Below are 18768 nucleotides of genomic sequence, written 5' to 3' on the forward strand. Positions count from 1 at the left end.
TGCCCCTCAATGTTCACTGCCAGCCCTCCTGCATCAATCACTCTGGTCTCCGATGACAACCAAAAATGATTAAATATCTAGGCATCTGGTTTTCAAACAATTTATCAGACTAAATGCTCCATTATGAACAAATAACAATAAATAAGACCAAAGACCTACTGACCTCATGGTCCCCCAAATATTTTTTGTGGTGTGCAAGAGTGGAGGCTTTGAAAAAGATGATTACACCGATAGTGAACTTTCTATCTGAAATGCTCCCAGTATGTCTCTCTCATTCCTTCTTTACCACAGTTAATGAATTGGTTTTTGAATTTCTTTGGTCGAAAAAGAAGTCCAGATTAGGTCTTAAAAAACGAAGGCTACCGTGTGTAAAAGGGGTGTGTGGCTTAACTAACTGGTAATATATGCAGACTGCACTGCTTGCTGCACACAGTTCCCATTGGCCAGACACTAAGCCCTCTACATTAGTTCCATAGCATACGATCGAACTACATCCCATTTCACCCTATTCACTACCTGCGACAGTTACATTGCCTAAAATAACTTTGCCCCAATCTAGTTGAATTTTCCTCAACATGATCCATGCTGCATCTGCTAGATAGCCACCAAGCCTCTAATCTCTCCAGATCTATGGTGCTCCAAATGGTAAGTCCTCACAATTGTGAGAACGTTTTCCCATTACCAAGTTCATCAAGTTCCGCCCTGACCTGGTGCCAGAGGAGCAGCTCCAGCCGGAACTGCTTGAAGTGTATGAGACATAAACTGTATGACTCGTCTGTGAAGATGAACTAATTGTGTATATAGTAGACGTAGCTCCATGAAAGTAACATTGAGATAATTGGGAAGTGGTGTAAAACCAGCCAAAACAGGCTAGCTCCATCGATAGACAAGGGGCCCATTCGAATAAAAGAGATCGGTTGAGGAAGGGCGCCATTAAACCAAATGGTATGCTCCCAGGATGTCAACGGAACTTCAATGAATGCATAAGGACGATAAGGTGCTGGACGAGCAGCGGCAGTGTAAGTGTTAAACAAAGTATGATTAACATCTACTGCAGGAAAGGTAACCCAAGAATAAAATACTTTGAAGCGGTATGCTGGATCTGCCTCAACCATGGAAATAAAGGTTTCCCTGGCATTGTGGGCTCCGTGTTGAGTCATCAAGTAAGGCGTGAGTGCCGTCCAGCTATGTGCCGGAATAGCACTGGTTGTGCCATGTAAAAGTTTAAAGAGCTAATATAATGGTAGCGCAAATGGGGCGAAAAACATTTAAGCTTGAATAACCTACAGAAATAGGTGTACCCTACAAATGCAGGAAGCAAAGCCCCCTCACCATGGGTGTCTCCGAGAAACGGTCAGACGGTATCATGGACAAGCACAAGCGCTACTCAGGGGTCTTGTGAATAAGTACCAGACCAAACGTTGACAGCGCCATGTTGCAGAGATTCTGTGCAAACACAGACCCACGTGTAGGATTATGGGACCTTAGTACATAGGGACGGAGTCATCCTACCACCTTAGTACATATGAGCTTTGGACCGACTAGCTATAGTGTCTCACGTGCTCTCCTACTCACTCACAGAGAAACAAGTGATTAGACACCCCAGACCACAACACTCCCAACTCTCTCAAGAATCGCGGTTGCAAGAAACACCCTTTCGTTCGCACTTTTGTGCATGTCCACAATATGGTAAGCATAGCAATTAGTCTACAAATCAAGAAAGAAGCTGTCATTATAAAAAGACAGTGTAGCCTAAGCTCCCTCCCCTTGTATAGATGCAGGATGATTATATGTTAGAAGATATCTGGGCGTTATGTGCAGACCCCATACCTCAGTCTGTAGATGTAGATCTACATCATAGATGCTGTCTTGCTCTTCTCCCTGGAAAGGTCTCTCTCCAAGTGTGTGCTACCAATTAGTGTATTCAAATAAGACCAAAGTATGTGTTCCCAAACAACAGCTGCATCGGTATGTTTTGTCTAGGTGCTAGGGCCTGACCAGAACAGAATAACAAGGGTCATTGTTGATCGACCTTGCTCACCATGTTCAGACTAAATCCCAGGAACCTGCAGAGTGTGAACACAGCAATGGGTTCTCATGCGAAAACGCCAATAGAGACATTTGCAAAAGAAACTTGTGTAGTAACGTGCCCAAAGCAGTGGACAATCTGCAACATGCTCATGTTAACTTAGAGAGGACGACAATGTCCCCATGGGCCATGTGACAGGAACAAAACAAAAACTGCTTCGGCAAATGCTACTATGATTGGTCCTATATGGGCAGCAAAAGGCATCAACTTGGTGTCCGATCTTTTTGCTAAAAGTCGTCCCTTTACTTTTGCTTTTTTACGGGAGAAATACTCCCTTACCAACATGGATTTCCATGATTGTCTGACAATCAAATCTAAACTCTCCAAATGGGCTCTCTCCAACCCCTAACTCTGTTCCAATTTATTTAGCACGCCGGTATAGGTGGCCACTTGGCGTCTAAAATTTACAAACTGATTCATAACACACAGTCCACCCCAATGCCGCCCATTTAGAAATATTAGTCCAAACACTTCCGAAATTTAAGAACCCCTTACCGTACTCTGCTTGGCTCAATATTTCCACCAATCTCCTTAAGAATAGATTGTTCCCAATATTGTCCCTGACAAGATTTTTTTCAGCACACTTATTATATCGGACTCCATCCAGATTATTCAAACTGAAGCTGATTGACTCTAGCTGCTGCTGATTCTGGATGTATGTCGTTATAACGCATGCTTTTACCACGCATGCCTTTACCACGCAGGTTTTACAACGCAAGTCGTTGCAACGACTTGCGTTGGGGGGTGCTGGACAGTGGAATAGTTTAATTTACTATTCAGACTCCAGTCCCCGTGGATAGTAGGGAAGGTTTTGGATAGTAAGTTAAACTATTCCCTATCCTACAGCGCCCCCCAGCGCAAGTCGTTGTAACGACTTGCGTTGTAATACCTGCGTGGTAAAGGTACTGCGTTGTAAAAGTTGCGTGGTAAAGGATGTTCCCCGTTATAAAGCCCCTGGGTACTTAGTGCATATGCTTCTTTCATGCAAATTACTTTCCTCTTACTGGGTTGATATCAATAAGCGACTTAAGGCTATACCAATGTGGACTTCGCGTTATCCTTATACTGTTAGGACCCTATGCCTCCACTTTTCTATTAGACTTACCTGACTAATACTTAGCTCCACTAGATCTTATACTGACAGTGGCCATTAAAGTCATAATTTTGGACTGGAAGATATTAAATAATTGCATAATTTCCCACATGGTGGGCATCAGTCACATATATTACAAGCACACATAAGAGTTTACCCACCTCTACAGGAAACCCTGTTGCGGCTCAATCAATTTGGCACACACTGGATAGGTTTGTGGCTGTCAACTGACACCTCGTGGTCTACTCTGCTCCATCCTCGATCATAGCTGTCATTCTCACCCTTTTCTTACTGTCTCTCACCCACATGTCGGTTCCCTTCCGCCTACGCCTTATAACTCCCCCCCCGCTTTTCTTTTCCTACTTATAATTTATATTGGGTATGCCTACTGTAACCCTCTTCCACATCCGTGTTTGTTAAGGTTATGCATTACTGTCTTTATAGGCTCTATTTAGTAAAGCTCAGTGTTGCTCTTGCTGTTGTGATGCACCACCTTCTGCCTGCAGGCAAGTTCAAATTTGACTCAGTTTATCTATATTTCCCTTTGGACAAGGTTGTAAGCGGAAGTAATGTATATCTTAACTGACATTAGCATGTTCTAGTAGGCTTCATGTATGTATGTATTACATGCTTCCTGTTTAATACTGCCTCTATAATATAATAATGAAATATTAAGAATAAAACATATAATCATTTTGGTGGAGATAATTTTACATTGGCATTCATTATTTCTCTAATTTCAATTTACAGTGGTCTGTCCCCTCCCGTGCATGAATGGTGGGCAGTGTACTTCCCGAAACCACTGTCAGTGCCCGCCTGAGTTCACAGGACGGTTCTGCCAGTTCCCCGCCTCACGCCAGGGATACCACACACTCCAGTCCGAGGGCAGCAACAGCGAGACTGTGTCCAGCAAGCATGCCATCTATGCAGTCCAAGTCATCTCGGATACCCAAGGCAATGGGGAGCAGATGTCCAGCAAGACCTCCGCTAGAGCCAGCATCACAGTGCCCTTGGGCAAGGGCGAACACTCTGCAGAAGGTAAGTTGTCTTTCAATCTGTAATATAGTCCATCGATCTGATCAGTAGTCTCAGTTTAGAGAGTGTCTACCTTAGTCTGGAGAGTAGTCACAATCTGAGGAGCTACTCAGTCACTTAGGGAAAAAAAAGTAATAGAACACAATGCTTAAACAATATGTCCCCCTTGCAGTTCCTCTGGGTACATTGCTTAGGAGAAGATCAAAAACGATGTTGATAGGGCACGGCATGCTAAAGGACAAAATAAAAGGAATATGTCCAAGTAATTAACCATGCTTCAGATTGATTCAGATCTTTTCAATTTATCATGTTTGTGTCTGATTGTCTCTTTCATTAAAAGACAAAAGTAATTGGTGAAATGCTTACTGGAATCTCAGCCACTGGCGATCGCTTTTGGACGCATTCCAGTCCATTGTTTTTTGTCCACTATGCTACTTCTGAGAGAGACCAACAGTATTCCAATTGATTTGGTCCAGCTCCACTACAAGGGGAGCGCAAACAACCCCAGAATGATTTTGGCCTAGTTGGGCTTCGTGTGTGAGGTGCAGCTTGAATCCAGTGTCCTACTTGTGAAAGGGTATGCCCATCATGATTCCACTGCTCACCGTGCAATAGGACGCAAGCTGCACCTCACTGATTAGTTCCAACCAGGCCAAAACAGGCTGAGGATTGCATGGGTTCTTCTCTTTGGAGGGTCTGGCAATGCAGTATTGACTATACTATATTGGAACAGGATAAAGCCATATTTTGGATATGTTTGGCTTCTGTCTAGAGTGGGAAAGTGGACAAAAAACAAGAGTGTGGCATGTAGACACGATCACTGACCTGTGGCTAAGATGCCCCCCATCACTTTGTTTTTCTAGTTGACTGGCATCCTTTGGCCATCCTTGTGAGTAATGACCAAGGGCCTTATTATGAGTTTGGCAGCCTGACCACGGTAGAATCGCATCTGCTCCCCCCAGCAGCTCACGGCGCTGGCGGTCCAAAGATTGCCGTATTACGAGTTGACCATGGGGTCATGGGTGTGGAGCTGAGGATCTTGCGGCAGTGGTGATGAATTTTTCCAAATATATCTATGCCTGTGTGTGCATTTCAACTGTATAACTGTATATGTGTCGGATGCACACATATGCATGATATATGTGGACAAATACCATATACCCATTGGCAATGGGTATATAGTATGAAAAAGACTCACCTGTATATCGTACACAGTGAATCCTGCTGTGAATGGGGGATCTGGAGACAGGGATCCCCCGTCGGACTCTGTCTGGAAAAAGAAGAAGGGTGACAATGCACCCCAAATCCTTTGCCACCGCCACCTTGAAGCAGGCAGTTGGATCAGGCAACTCGTAATACGCACACCGGTGCAGCTCCCCGTACCGCTCTATGGTGACTGCCTTTCCCAGATCGTGAACCCGGAAGTCAGCGGTCTGCCGGTGGTCCAACGGTGGTCTTCCCAAAGGAAATCCACCTAACTCATTATACGGCGTTCGGACCGCGAGCTCTCCATGCTCAGACTGCCACTGCTAATACGGCGGTACTCTGGACTGCCAAACTCGTAATAAGGCCCTTAGTATGAAGAGTGACTCCCTCACTCTAAAGTTGTCACTTCATCTGGAGACTGTCTCCTTCAGTTTGTGTTTCTGATTCTGTTTTCCTTTCTCTCTCCTCTAGTGCAGGCCCATCCTCCGTTACTGAATGTCCGTGTTCACCACCCTCCTGATGCCTCGGTGCGTGTGCACCGCATTGATAGTTTGAGTGCTGAGGCCACTGGCCAAGGGTCTCAACATCTCATCCAGCACCCAGCACAGAGTTCGACTGGACAAAGCGCCCCAAACCTGCATGTCAGCCGACCACAGACTCAGAAACCACTGGGGCGCTGCTTCCAAGAAACCCTACCCAAGCAATCTGTGAGTTTGTTTCACCTTACTTTATGTGCCATCACACAGAACAGATACAGAAAAGCGAAAACATCACAGTCACACTCACAAAACCAGTACAGCAGTGGCAGCAGTTCAGGTTCCACTCTTGCAAAGAAGATATATGCCACACAAGTAGTAGCATTATAAGTTTCTCTCACACATATGGGCTGCAGAATCGAAAACCTATCTCACACACAAAACAGTTAGCTGCATCTGTGCAAGCATTACTCATACACATATACACACACACGCACACATACACACACGCACATCCCTTTTATAGTGTGGATCTTCTTGTAGGAAGAGCAGGGACACAATGATGCAGTCAGTGTAATCCAAATGTAGTAAAAATGCAAAGTGAAATCAAAATGAAATTAATTCAAAAGAATATATTAATAAAAAGCATTCTTAGTACCTGTGAAAGCGAAGAAAGCTCCTTTACTTGGTGAGGTGGGAAGGAGGGAAAACATGGAAAAAGCCCACCGAAATTTTGCAAACAAAAATTTGTTCATCAAGCACATGATCAAAAAAACTTAGGTTCTTTAGATGACAGTGGTTCGGAGTTCTGAACATGTTGCTCCAAGCTAAAAACTAGGTGGGGTGACACAAGTTCAGGAAGAAAACTGTAGCAACGTAAATTACGTTTTTCTACAAGGCAGTCTTTCAAGTGAAGATCTGAGAGTATTGCTTTAATCCACCTACAATTGGTTTACCTAAAGGGATTTGAGACCTCAAACCCATTCCAATCATGTAGCAAGAAATGGCATCTTCAACTGGACTGTTTAATACGAAGTCTGTAAAATAGCCTGTTTAGTATGACTGCCCTGCATGTCAGTTCCAAGTTCTGGAGTAAAATCAAGGAAAGGAAGTAGGTATAATCCCAAAGGGAAAGAAAGGTGATCATTCTATATACCAGTAATTCACTCACAGACCCACATCTCCCTGTCACCTCACCACTTAACCATCATACTGTTATTCAGCTTTTTAAATTAATATAGTGCCAGCTAGCAAGAAAACGGTGGTGGAAACGTGACAGAAAAGATAGCAAATGTACTCCACAACTCAGAAGGATGCAGGGGCAATTTAGCATACATTTTCAGGCACCTGTTTTATGCAGACACGATATAGCATGCACTACTATCTATCCAAAACAGCTGTTCTGGCTGATAAATTCCCCATGTTATTATGGGTGTTGTTACACACCTTCCTCAAGGCCTACAATCACGTTTAAGAATGTAACTTATAATAATGAGACAGCTCCTTTTGGGTGCATGATATCTGATCTCACCACGGTCAGTATCAGATATCAAAAAAATGAAAACATTACTGTCTTACTCCTAAATATAAATCCCACATGTGCACATGTTTAATAATATGTGTTAGTTTCACTGTTTGCTGCTTGGACCAGGATGCATAGAGGGAGCATCACTAATATCCCCTCCACTTTTAATAATTCATTGTTGGAGTTACATGATCTTAAAAAAATAAGGTTTTATATCTTCTTTTTTTTAGTTTAACTTTGTTTTATTGATTTTGGAAATAGGCATATACGTTACAAATCTCATATGCTCCCATGTAGGTACATTGAATAGAATCCCAGACACCACCCCGTCCCCCTTATATTGACGCATATCAACAAGAGTTCGTCGGGACAGCGAGTGACCATGGGTGCTGGTGGCCAAAGCTCCCGCTACGTGGTCACATCTTCTTTTTTTTATACAATGGATGTAATACTAAAAAATGACTTGCGACTAGTGGTGTGGCATCGCAATGTTGTGCCTAACTATCGTCTAATCAAAATATTGTGTCCTAAATATTGTTTATAAAAATATTGCTCCAATGAAGTTAAAAAACTACATGCAGTGGAGCAGTATTTTTGTAAACCATATTTAGGCCACAGTATTTATGTTAGGACATAGGGGGTCATTAAGGAAGTCTGTCCGCCACCGTATCATATTTGGGACCGCCCGCCTACAAGGCGGCGGTCCCACAGGCCAAATTATGATGTGACCGCCACAGTGGTGGTCGCATAGGCCACCACTTACATTGCGGCGGGTGCTGCTGGCTGCAGCACCCTCCGCAATGCAAAACAGGGATGTTTCACATATCCCCGCACTACGTGACAGGCACCATGCGGTTCCTCTCACTTGGTTCAGGGATATGTAGGGGGGCACCATAGGTGGCCCCCAACATCCAAAGAAATGTGCCAGTGGGACGGGGGGCCGCTATGGGCCCCCAAAGCCCATCCCCACCAGCCTTTTCAGGGCGGGTGAACCGCCATGGAAAGGCTGGCGGGGAGGGACGTCCTATTAAAGTGGCAGGCAGGGAATGGCCTTCCGATGGCTTTGAGACCGCCACCACCATCGTAAAGTCCCCCATAGTTATGATTTTGATATTCTGACATACAACTGCTGTAGTTCCACATGTACAGTCTTTGACTTGTGTTGCATCAGATTAACTAGAGCACATTCATGTACTTTTCAACACAGGGGTACGATTGGATCCCGCTATATGATAATCTCGGGCCTCATTAGGATAGCGGTAGGACCACCACTGTTACCCCGTCGGTGGCGGTCACACCGCCATCCATGGCTGCTTTACCGCCTGCCTCATTATGATCGTGGGTGTTTCCTTGGCGATCGGAGAGACCGACTGCCACAGATCCGATGGGTTCAAGGAGGCCGTCGGTCCATCGGAGGTGCAGTAATACCTACAATGGTGGTGGTGACTGCCAGACAACGCCATAGGTATTACAATGTTCCTATCCGCCGGCCCATTCATGGCTGTAAACACGCCATGAAAAGGCTGGGTGGAAAGGGACATAGGGGGTCCTAAGGGGGCTCCTCTTCACCCCTGGGCCTCAGCTTTGGGTTTTGGGGGACCCCTATATTGCCCCCCCCTGCATATCCCTGCACCATGTGGCAGACACCGCATGGTGCCAACCACATAGGACAGGGATATGTTTAATGTCCATCTTTTGTACTGCGGCGTGTGCTGCAGCCCACTGCACATGCTGCAAAACAAAACATAGGTTTTGCGGCTGCCGTGGTGGTGGTCGCATTCTAATTCACCTGGCGGGTAACTGTGAATTGGAACAGGCAGTTTTAATTCTTAGTTTACAGTTTACTATGGTATTTCATAATTTATGTTTTTATGTCTTACATATATACATTTTGGTGTGACTTTCATCAGAACATCTGAGTATAAGACACAAAAGGAAAACCGATCTTTGTGAATTGTGACCTAATGAGACCTGATGTGTATTTATTGTCTTCTGGTTCCATAATGTTTAACACATTCCCACTGAGTATGTGTATAAGCTCTATGTTATGTTATGTTATGTTAAGTTATGGTATAAAGATAGTATAGTGCAAATGATACGACTCTTGAGCTTCTTGGTTACATCAGTTTATAGAACGTAAATTGATCCTCTTGCAGTAACAAGGTGATGTATAACCCATTCCAGGCTTCAGTGCCTTGGACAGAAAATGCACAAGCTCCTTGTTTTAATCTTTAAAATCTGCAGATTACCACAAACACCCTATATTCATAGTGCAGTAATCTGTGAGCTCTACAGTGAATGACAAACATATCAGATTAAAAGTATATTTATTATGTCAAAAATATTGTGACTTTCCATACATATGGTGGAAAAGAATATATAAGGGAAGAGTATCATTTTAGTGTAAAATATCCTTTTTAAGAATATTGCTGTATTTAATATTGTTTAATCATTATAGTTATATTAAATATTGTTTTTTTATTACTTTAATATATAGCACCTTTTATGTTATTTTTAGGCGCTATTATTGTTAGTATAAATAATACTAATATTCTAAAATACAGCCTGTAATTTTAAATGTGTTATTTTTTTTCTTTAGTATATTATAGTGTAGTTGTTGGGTTTGTAGAGAATTAGGTTGGGCAGTATACTAAATTATAATTAAATTCATTTTGTTAATTAATTTTTATTGTTGATTAAATATTTATTTATTATTTATGTAAATTGTTTCATTATTATTTTATTTGTTTGAGCATAATTTGTTAATTTACATTTTTACATTTATGTAACTAATTTATATTTCAATTGATGGATGTTGGGTCTGTATGGGTACAAGGTGGGAAGTTAATTACATTTTAATTAATTGAACTGATATGTTAATTCTGGTTTTATTTTAAGTTAAATATTTAATTGATCATTTTTCATATTGTTTAATAAGTTAATTGTTAATTTATTTAAGTTTCATTTGTAAATTATAGTGTATATTTGAGTTTTTATACTTTTGTTAGTAACTTACATTTTGTATCAGATTGTGTGGTGTTTATTCGAATAGAGCAAAAAGTTATTGAAATTATATTTTTAAATTAATTGTTAAAACTAATTAACTTAATTTGTGCTTTTTTAAAGTTTATTGTGTGTGCAAGTTTCAGATAAAATATGATTTATTGTTAAGTATTTCAAAGTTTTGTAGAAAATATTTATGAGTTGGCAAATGCTATTGTTACAAAATTCAACACGTTCTCAATTGAGTGAGAATAGTAAATCTTACCCTTCCGAAGTCCAATACTTTCCCTACTGTTGCTTAGACTGGAGTGGGAATATTAAATCTAACCCCTCCGAAGTCCAACAGGATTGATAAATCTAACCTCTCGAAAGTCCAACACCTTCTCTACTGTCACTTAAACTGGAGTGTGAACCCTTAAACAAACCCCTCTGAACTTCGACAATTTCCCTAATGTTGTTTAGAGTGGATTGATGTTATTTTTAATGTTTTTTAAATGTTTATATTATTGTTAGAAACTCGTTTTCAATTATTCTGTTATATTTATTATGTTACTTAATTAATAATGTATTTATACATACTTTTTGAAATTCTTTTTTGTTTCTGTAAAACATGTTTTTTACATTGTTTAAATATTATTATGTTTTTTAAAACATATATGTGCCTATTATTTCTATATTTAGTGTACAATTCTATATAAAACTTTTTTATATGTTCATTTTAATAGTTAATTTGGGTTACATATTTTTGTTAGTCAGACATATGTTTGCTAATTTTCACTTTATTTTAATGTTAATATTTAAAATGAAATGTATTTAAAATGTTCTTATGAATTGTTATGTTTTAAGTGTATTGATTTATATATACTTTAAATATATATATGTATACATTTATGGAAATATACATTTAAATAAATGATTAAAATATATTTATTTAACAATATACTGTTTTTAACTAATGAACTATTTCAAACAAATGATTTTAATTGTGGTATTTGTTAGAAAAAAATAATATTCTTCCCCATTTCTGGACGGTATTATTTCCACGATATTTCTGACATAATATTTTTGTTGTTCCCATTATAAGTATAGGAACACAAAAATTAAGGTAAACAATATTTTTGACACAATATTTGTGTCTCGATATTTTTATTCATGATATTCTGTTAGACAACTTAGAGCTACGCCAGTTCACCTTCTACTAGCTAAAATGTGGTACCTATTTAGAGCCAGCTAAAGTTAGTTACTTAAAGAACGGATTTTGAGCGTCCTCACTGTTAGCACTGCATCATCAGTTCTACATAGTTAGACTAAATAGTGTTTTGATAAGCCCTTTCATCTTTCAGCTGACTCATAAGTTTCTAATAACACCCTATTTTGAGAGTAATCCCAATATGTCAAACATAATTTGATAGTAAACTCAATTGAGTAAAACAAAACAACTGTGTCATTCAGAATTTGTCCCCCTTTGTTCCTTCATTTGCATTGGTGAATGCCACCAGAAAATATGAATTAAGTATCAATTTCTAAAAATTCACAGTGCTCAGAATCCCAGTCTAATCCTTTGATGTTATCCACCTTAGGGGCCTGATAACGAGTTTGGCGGTGCGGCGCCGGAGCCGCCTCGCCGCCGCACTGCCACACCTGTGTTCGGGCCGCCCACCAGAGTAGGAGTTTTCACATGTTTGGTGGGCTTTTTATTGGCGTTCCCATAGCAGAACCTCTAAAAATGGGCACCCCAATGGGAATGCCAAAAACAGTTCATGCACGGCATAGACTGAAAAGTCCATGCCATGCAGGAACTGGGATGCATGCACACAAGGGGGCACATGTTGTGCCCCCTCCATGCACTTCAGGGCTTAGAGGCATGAGGGCCCTGTAGGGACCCCTTTGTTTCCTCTCTGCCAGGGTTTTCATGGAGGAGGAACTGCCATGAAAACCATGGCGAAGCGAAAACTCCTATTATGCTTGGTAGGACTTGGCAGGACCTCAGCGGTCCTGCCAAGCGTATTGATGTCTCCTGACAGCCACAACACCCCAAAGGAATGGCGGTTCCCCGGTGGCAGGGCAATGGTGGTTCAACTGCCCTTGTCATAATAGGGCGGTTGGGAGAACGCCGCCATGCCCCCATGAGTCTGGCGGTTTGTGGATCACGAGACTCGTAATTGAGCCCTAAGTGTGAGACCATTGACTTTTGAACATTTGCTCGATTAACCTATGTAGACAACACGGAGTCTGCCACATGAGATCCACATTATCCACACAAAGTAATAGTGCTGGGTCTGTTCAAACATTGAAAGAGAGACTGAATATTACATACAGAGAATTAAAGTCAATGTTAAATTATGGAATCATGCAGGAAAACCTGTTGACTTTATCTAAGAATACTTTTTTTAATTGAAATATCTCTTATTCTCTTTTTGTGGGCGGTGTTGGCCTGCACGGTATTAGTGTGGAAGTAATCCTCTGCCTGGGCTGACAAAGGAAGAGGACTGCTGTGGGAGCATCGGCACTTCCTGGGGCCAGAACAAGTGCCACAAGTGTCCACATCTTCAGTGTGAGTACTACCAGTGATGTCCCCCACTGTAACTACTGCCAGAACCACCCTCTGTCTAGAGTGCCACCAGTACCACCCTGCTCTGTGAATTCACCTCTGCCTTCTCCACATATCCTTCACGATCTATGGTCACTATTAATAGGCACTCTGACTTTTTTTGACATCCACTGCTGTCAGTATCTCTAGCAACTCGTTAAATTGTTACCACTACCAGTGCATGCAACTGCTTTAAATATCACCTCTATCGGGCCATATTATTGGCATCTATGATATCCTCTGTATCACCAATTAATCTTCACATATGTATGTATTGCCAGAAATCCCCCCTCCCATGTGAGAGTAGCACCAATTCCTCCCCTGATGTAAGTAGCATTTTTATGAATACCACTTAAATAAGTTCCTGTTCTGTGTGTGCAAGAACCTAACACTGCTTTGAGTACCAAAAGGTCAACTCTCAATGCCTCATGTGCTGCGTAAGAACACAAGCGTAACTTCTATGCCTGGAAACAGAAGAGTGCCTTTTGTTCTACTTTGGCTACTCAGTAGGGTGGGGCTTTTTCATACTAGTCCGCAAAACAAAGCCAACTTTGAACTGAGGCTCCTCGATATAACTTGGCTTGTAGTGGAAATCTCTCAGCAAGAGCAGAGACCAATGTAGTGCTTTTCAGTACAGCATCTGTAGTACATAGAGAAAGAAATCTCCTTGGCCAGTGCAAACCTGGTTATATAATATACATCTTCCAACAGACTCGAATTGCCATAATGTTATGGTGCAGTGCTCAAGTGCTCGTGCTATACCGTGTACAATTTAGGAAACACACATAAGATCATAGATAAGCATGTGGTGAGGTAATAGTTTTATACACATTAAAAAGAAAACAATGTTTTTGTATTCAAGATTCACATCCCTTAAATGCTTAGACTGCTCATTGGTCAATTTTTAAGCAAGTCTATATTTTGCATTCAACTAGTTATTATCTAGACAAATAATACTTATGACAAGCATGACTGTAGAAGAGGCAATATTGTCCTCACCGTAAGCCATGGTGCTTTATGTACCACTAGAGTATGGCCTACCCCGAGGCTCATCAGTAGGGTTGGGTCTCCTCTACCTTGATGAATATTCCTTGGTCAAGCAAAGCCTTTCCTCGACCCTTCAGTAAAGAGAAGCTGATCCTGTTCGTGGCATACAAGTGCAGCAGTAATCTCTGATCTGGAAATTTGTTAAAAAATGAATTTGATTCTGGTGCACAACATGCGTCTATTACAGAAAGAGGACCACCAGCAACTGACATTAACAGAATGCTAATATCCTCACATTCTCACAATGTTCTAACACTGTATAGAACACCACACACAACTTATTTAAACATATACAGTTTGGAAAATTGGAATTTTCAGAAAGGAATAAAACATTTTTTTAAATCAGTGCAACAAATTATTCACAGTTGCCGAAAACGCAATGGCAATGGTAATGCAGATTAACACATTACGTGCTGATAATAGCATTTACTTCAGCAAAACTGTTGGAACCAAATCGACAAAAGTAACCAGGAAGAATAAGGGCTGATTATGAGTTTGGCGGTCCTCCCGCGTAGCACCATGCCAGCGCTCCGCGGCAGGTCTTCCACATCCGAAGGAAAACTGCCCACCGGATTCCGACTGGAATCCAGGTCAGCGAATGGTGCAGCGGCGGTCCCACAGTAGTACCTTTCCAAGGCTCAAAGGAAAGCCTACAGGCCTTATTATGACTTTAGCGGTCTCTGAGCGGGGCCAGCACGCTTCCGCCCTGCATCGAGACCGCCAAAGCCATAAGAAAATGCCCGCCAGAGTACGACTTTTAAAGTCTCTGATGGGCAGTTTTGTGACGGTCCCATGGCGGTGCTCTTGAAAAAGGCACCGCAATGAGACCATCGAAGGCAGTTCCTCCAGGTCATGAACTGTCATGTCCATGCCCTGCAGAAACTGTGGGTGCATGCAGACAGGGGAGCACAACATGTGCCCCGCTGAATGCACCCCATGGTACAGAGGTACAAGGGGACCCTATAGGGCCACCTTTGTTTTCTCACCCCATGAAAAGTGTAGCGGTGAGGAAACTTGTAATATGATGGTGGGTCATAGCGGCCCACCAAGCATGGTTGCGGCAGTGCCAATGCGGTCCGACCACCCAATTTATAATGAGGTAGTCAGACTGTCCGTGCAGCGTTACCCGCACCGCCACCATGTCTACGGCAGTCCGATGGACCACTATAGGCATAATAAGGCCCAGGATGTGCTGCACAGGAAGAAATGCACCATGTCATACATTTCTTCCTGTGTAGGAAGTTGGTGGTGCAATACCAGGGGGGCACACAATGTACCCACCTACATGCACCCCCCCAGACCCAGAAGCAACAGGGGGCCCTGTAAAGGCCCCCTAAGTTGCCTCTTCTCTTCCCTTTCCATGGCGGGCTCACTGCCATGGAGATGCTGGCAATAAGGCAACTCATAATATGCTTGGCTGTGCCCTAGTAGCACTGCCAGCATATTACTCTGCCTAACCCAAGTGTGACGGTCTGTAATGCTTCACACGATGCTGCAGAGGGGGTGGCAGACCGCCACCATGGGTTCGGCAGTCCAATGGACCGCCAAACTCGTAATCCTGCCCAAAATGTGTAAAAAATCACTCATCCACATCGGAGGATAAACCTTTCTCTTGTTGTATCTCTTGTTGATATCCACAGAATTGTCTACATTCCTACTCCCCCTTGGACAGCAACCTGCAACATCTTGAACAGACAGGGACTTTTACCAACTTGCCTTTATTCCATACATTTCCATCTGACAACTCAACAGTATATCTGCTCACTGTCTTTACCTACAATATTCCAGAAAATTGAGATCAACCTTTCAACCCTTTCTTATCAAACCTAAGTCTCACCATCTCATCCACACTTGGAAACATCTCTTTGAGATTTCACACCACTCGAGCATTTCTCCTCCATCCAAGATAGCTTTAGCAGTGTTCCGGCTTTTCTTCCATGCATCTTCTTCAAAAGGAGACTTGTTGCCTTTCACACAAGATGTCATGCTGTCTGCCCACAACATGTTATTAACATCCTCTTGCCTATCTATTCCATTACACCGTGCACATTGCAAACTCTCTTTCAGGGCCCAATTCCATCTAGCCACAATTCCATAACTTTGTGGAAAGTAAACTGATGTACACACATGTTTAATGTCACAATATTGTTTTTAACTCTCCATTTTATGTGACACTAACTGCTATCTATTATCTGTTGTCAGAACATCAGGCGAACACCCCCGCTTAAAAAAGTCATTCATAATGTTAATCACTTCCATTTTATTGACTTGTATGACAAACTTCACTTCAGGCCACTGTAAGAAATGATCACTGAGCACGAAAGGATACTTGAGCAAACCACCTAAAAATCAAAAAGGGCAGAAATGTCAAGCCATAGTTCCTTCTGAAATTAGTCAAAAAAACCAGACCTTGTCAAGGATATTTTAAAGTTCTTTGAGATGTATCTCTGCATGCACAAGCAACGCAAAATATCACTTTTTGTTTTAAGCTTTTAGTCACATCTAGCCACCAGAAGCCCTTCCCGACTCACTTATTCGAACTTCACCGTCATGGACTAAAGACAAAATCATTTCAAGCTGATCCTTAGTTGTTCTCCTCTACACAGAGTACCATCTTACTATGACAACTCAACTCTCAAACCAAAGTAGCACAGCACACCATGTAACGGTATTTATGAGGCTATCCATCTATCATATATTCCCCATATAAATAAATGCCTTTATCCCCTACTAATCCTTAAAACACCTCCAGATGTTGTATCACACACCACAGACTGAAGCTGCCACATTTTCATCTTCCCCATCAGTCATCTCAATGGCTTCAACCTCAGGTGTTGGCATCATTGACAGACAATCTGCCAAAACATTAGTAACACCTGGCACATATTCCACCTTAAAATGATACTCCCAAACATGATATTGCCACTTGGCAATTCTCTGAGTAAATTTAGCACAACCTTTAGTTAAAATTAGATCCATCAATGATCTATGGTCTGTACGCACTGTAAAGAGCAACTCCATACATATGATCTTAAGTAACATATTCCACCCATAAAAACGAATGCCTCTTTTTCAATTGTGAAATACTTAGTTTCCACATTCTTTAAAGACTAGAAAGTAAATACCATGTCTCAAGCTTCCCATTTCTCATTTGGAGTAAAGCTACCCCCAATCCTACATTATTGGCATCAGTAGGTGTAACTGAGATACATGAGGTATCAAATGGTACCAAAGCTGGCGAAGCTGCAGATTCTTTTTTAAGATTCCCACACTCCTAATCATTAGTTCATTCATTGGCTACATTTTCTTTCATGAGCTGGTTTGACAAAATTGTTTTTTCTCAAAACTGCATACTATTCTGCTAGCCCCAGAAATGATTTCACTTAGGGCCAGATGTAGGAGGCCATTTACCGACCGGTAAGTTACCGACCGGTAAATGGGTATTTGTGATGTAGGGGGCCAATTTTACTGATTCGGTAAATTTACCGAATCGGTAAAATACCGAATCGGTATTTTTACCGATTCTGTAACTAACAGATGTAGGTGGGACTCTTCTGAGTCCCAAAGGCCTTACAGATTCGGTATTTTACCACCCAATCCAATTGGGTGGTAAAATACCGAATCCAGGTGTGCATGCACATGTGTGCATGCACACCTATGCCATGTGACAGACAGACGTGCCCTTAGGGCATGTCTGTGTGCCACATGGCACACATGCCTGTATTTGGGGTGCTAGAGGGTGTCAAAGTGACATCCCCTGCACCCTTGCAGGATTCGGTATTTACCGATTCTGTAATTACAGAATCGGTATTTCCCATTGATTCCTATGGGCTTCAAAGCCCATAGGAATCAATGGGAAATACCGATTCTGTAATTACAGAATCGGTAAATACCGATTTTTACAGAATCGGTATTTCAAATACCCATTTCACCTACATCTCCCACCTTCTATTTTACCGATTCATAATTACCGAATCGGTAAAATTCGGTATTTATGAGTCGGTAAAATAGAATTACCTACATCTGGCCCTTAATCTTTATTCCCGGGACTAATGGCATCAATAATTGCTAACACAAAAAGATGAGGGACAGAGTGCTGAAACTTTTCAGACACTCACCCCCAGTCACAGATCTGGGTTGAATCCATCACCGTTCTTTAGCTCACTTCACCACCGCAGTTCAGACCCAGCAATATGCAAATTAGTCTTGACTTTGTTCCTCATGGGAACAGTCCAGCCCGAACTGCCAAGCCAGGTCTTCCTTGAAATGGAAACAAGCATCCTGGGAACGGGGTAACACCCCTCGACAGGCAGTCTAGCTTGAATCCAGTGGCAAAGTGAGCAAGGGACCCACGTCTGGGCATACCCTGCCAACTTAAGGCAAACAAAGCAAAACCAAAGGGGATGATGGACCGAGTGTTGAACATTGCAAGCACTCACCCCCAGTCAACTGATCTGGGTTTAATCCATCATCATTATTTAGCTCACTCCGCCACCCCAGTTCAGACATGGCAATATGCAAACCAGTCTGACCCTGTGCCTCTTGGGAACAGTCGAGCCCGAACTGCCAAGCCATGACTTCCCTGGACCGGAAACAAGCATTCCTGGGACCGGTTTCTGGATAATCAGTCGTCATCAACCAGGCTAGCTTGAATCCAGTGGCAAAGTGAGCAAGGGACCCACGCCTGGGCACACCCTGCCAACT

At 42.1% G+C, this 18768-nt stretch overlaps 1 protein-coding gene across 4 annotated transcripts in view; it reads left to right on the plus strand.

Annotated features, from left to right (window-relative positions):
- Positions 1–18768, plus strand: part of LTBP3 (latent transforming growth factor beta binding protein 3) — an 872522-nt gene that overhangs the window by 577676 nt on the left and 276078 nt on the right. For all 4 annotated transcript variants that reach the window (XM_078660467.1, XM_078660465.1, XM_078660464.1 and 1 more), the window contains 3 exons: positions 3933–4220; positions 5895–6130; positions 12876–12981. In XM_078660467.1, the coding sequence (XP_078516593.1) occupies positions 3953–4220; positions 5895–6130; positions 12876–12981 (610 nt within the window). In that variant the 5' untranslated portion in view covers positions 3933–3952. The remainder of the gene's footprint in view (positions 1–3932; positions 4221–5894; positions 6131–12875; positions 12982–18768) is intronic.

Source organism: Lissotriton helveticus, chromosome 9, assembly GCF_964261635.1.
Source record: "Lissotriton helveticus chromosome 9, aLisHel1.1, whole genome shotgun sequence".
NCBI classification, from domain to species: domain Eukaryota; kingdom Metazoa; phylum Chordata; class Amphibia; order Caudata; family Salamandridae; genus Lissotriton; species Lissotriton helveticus.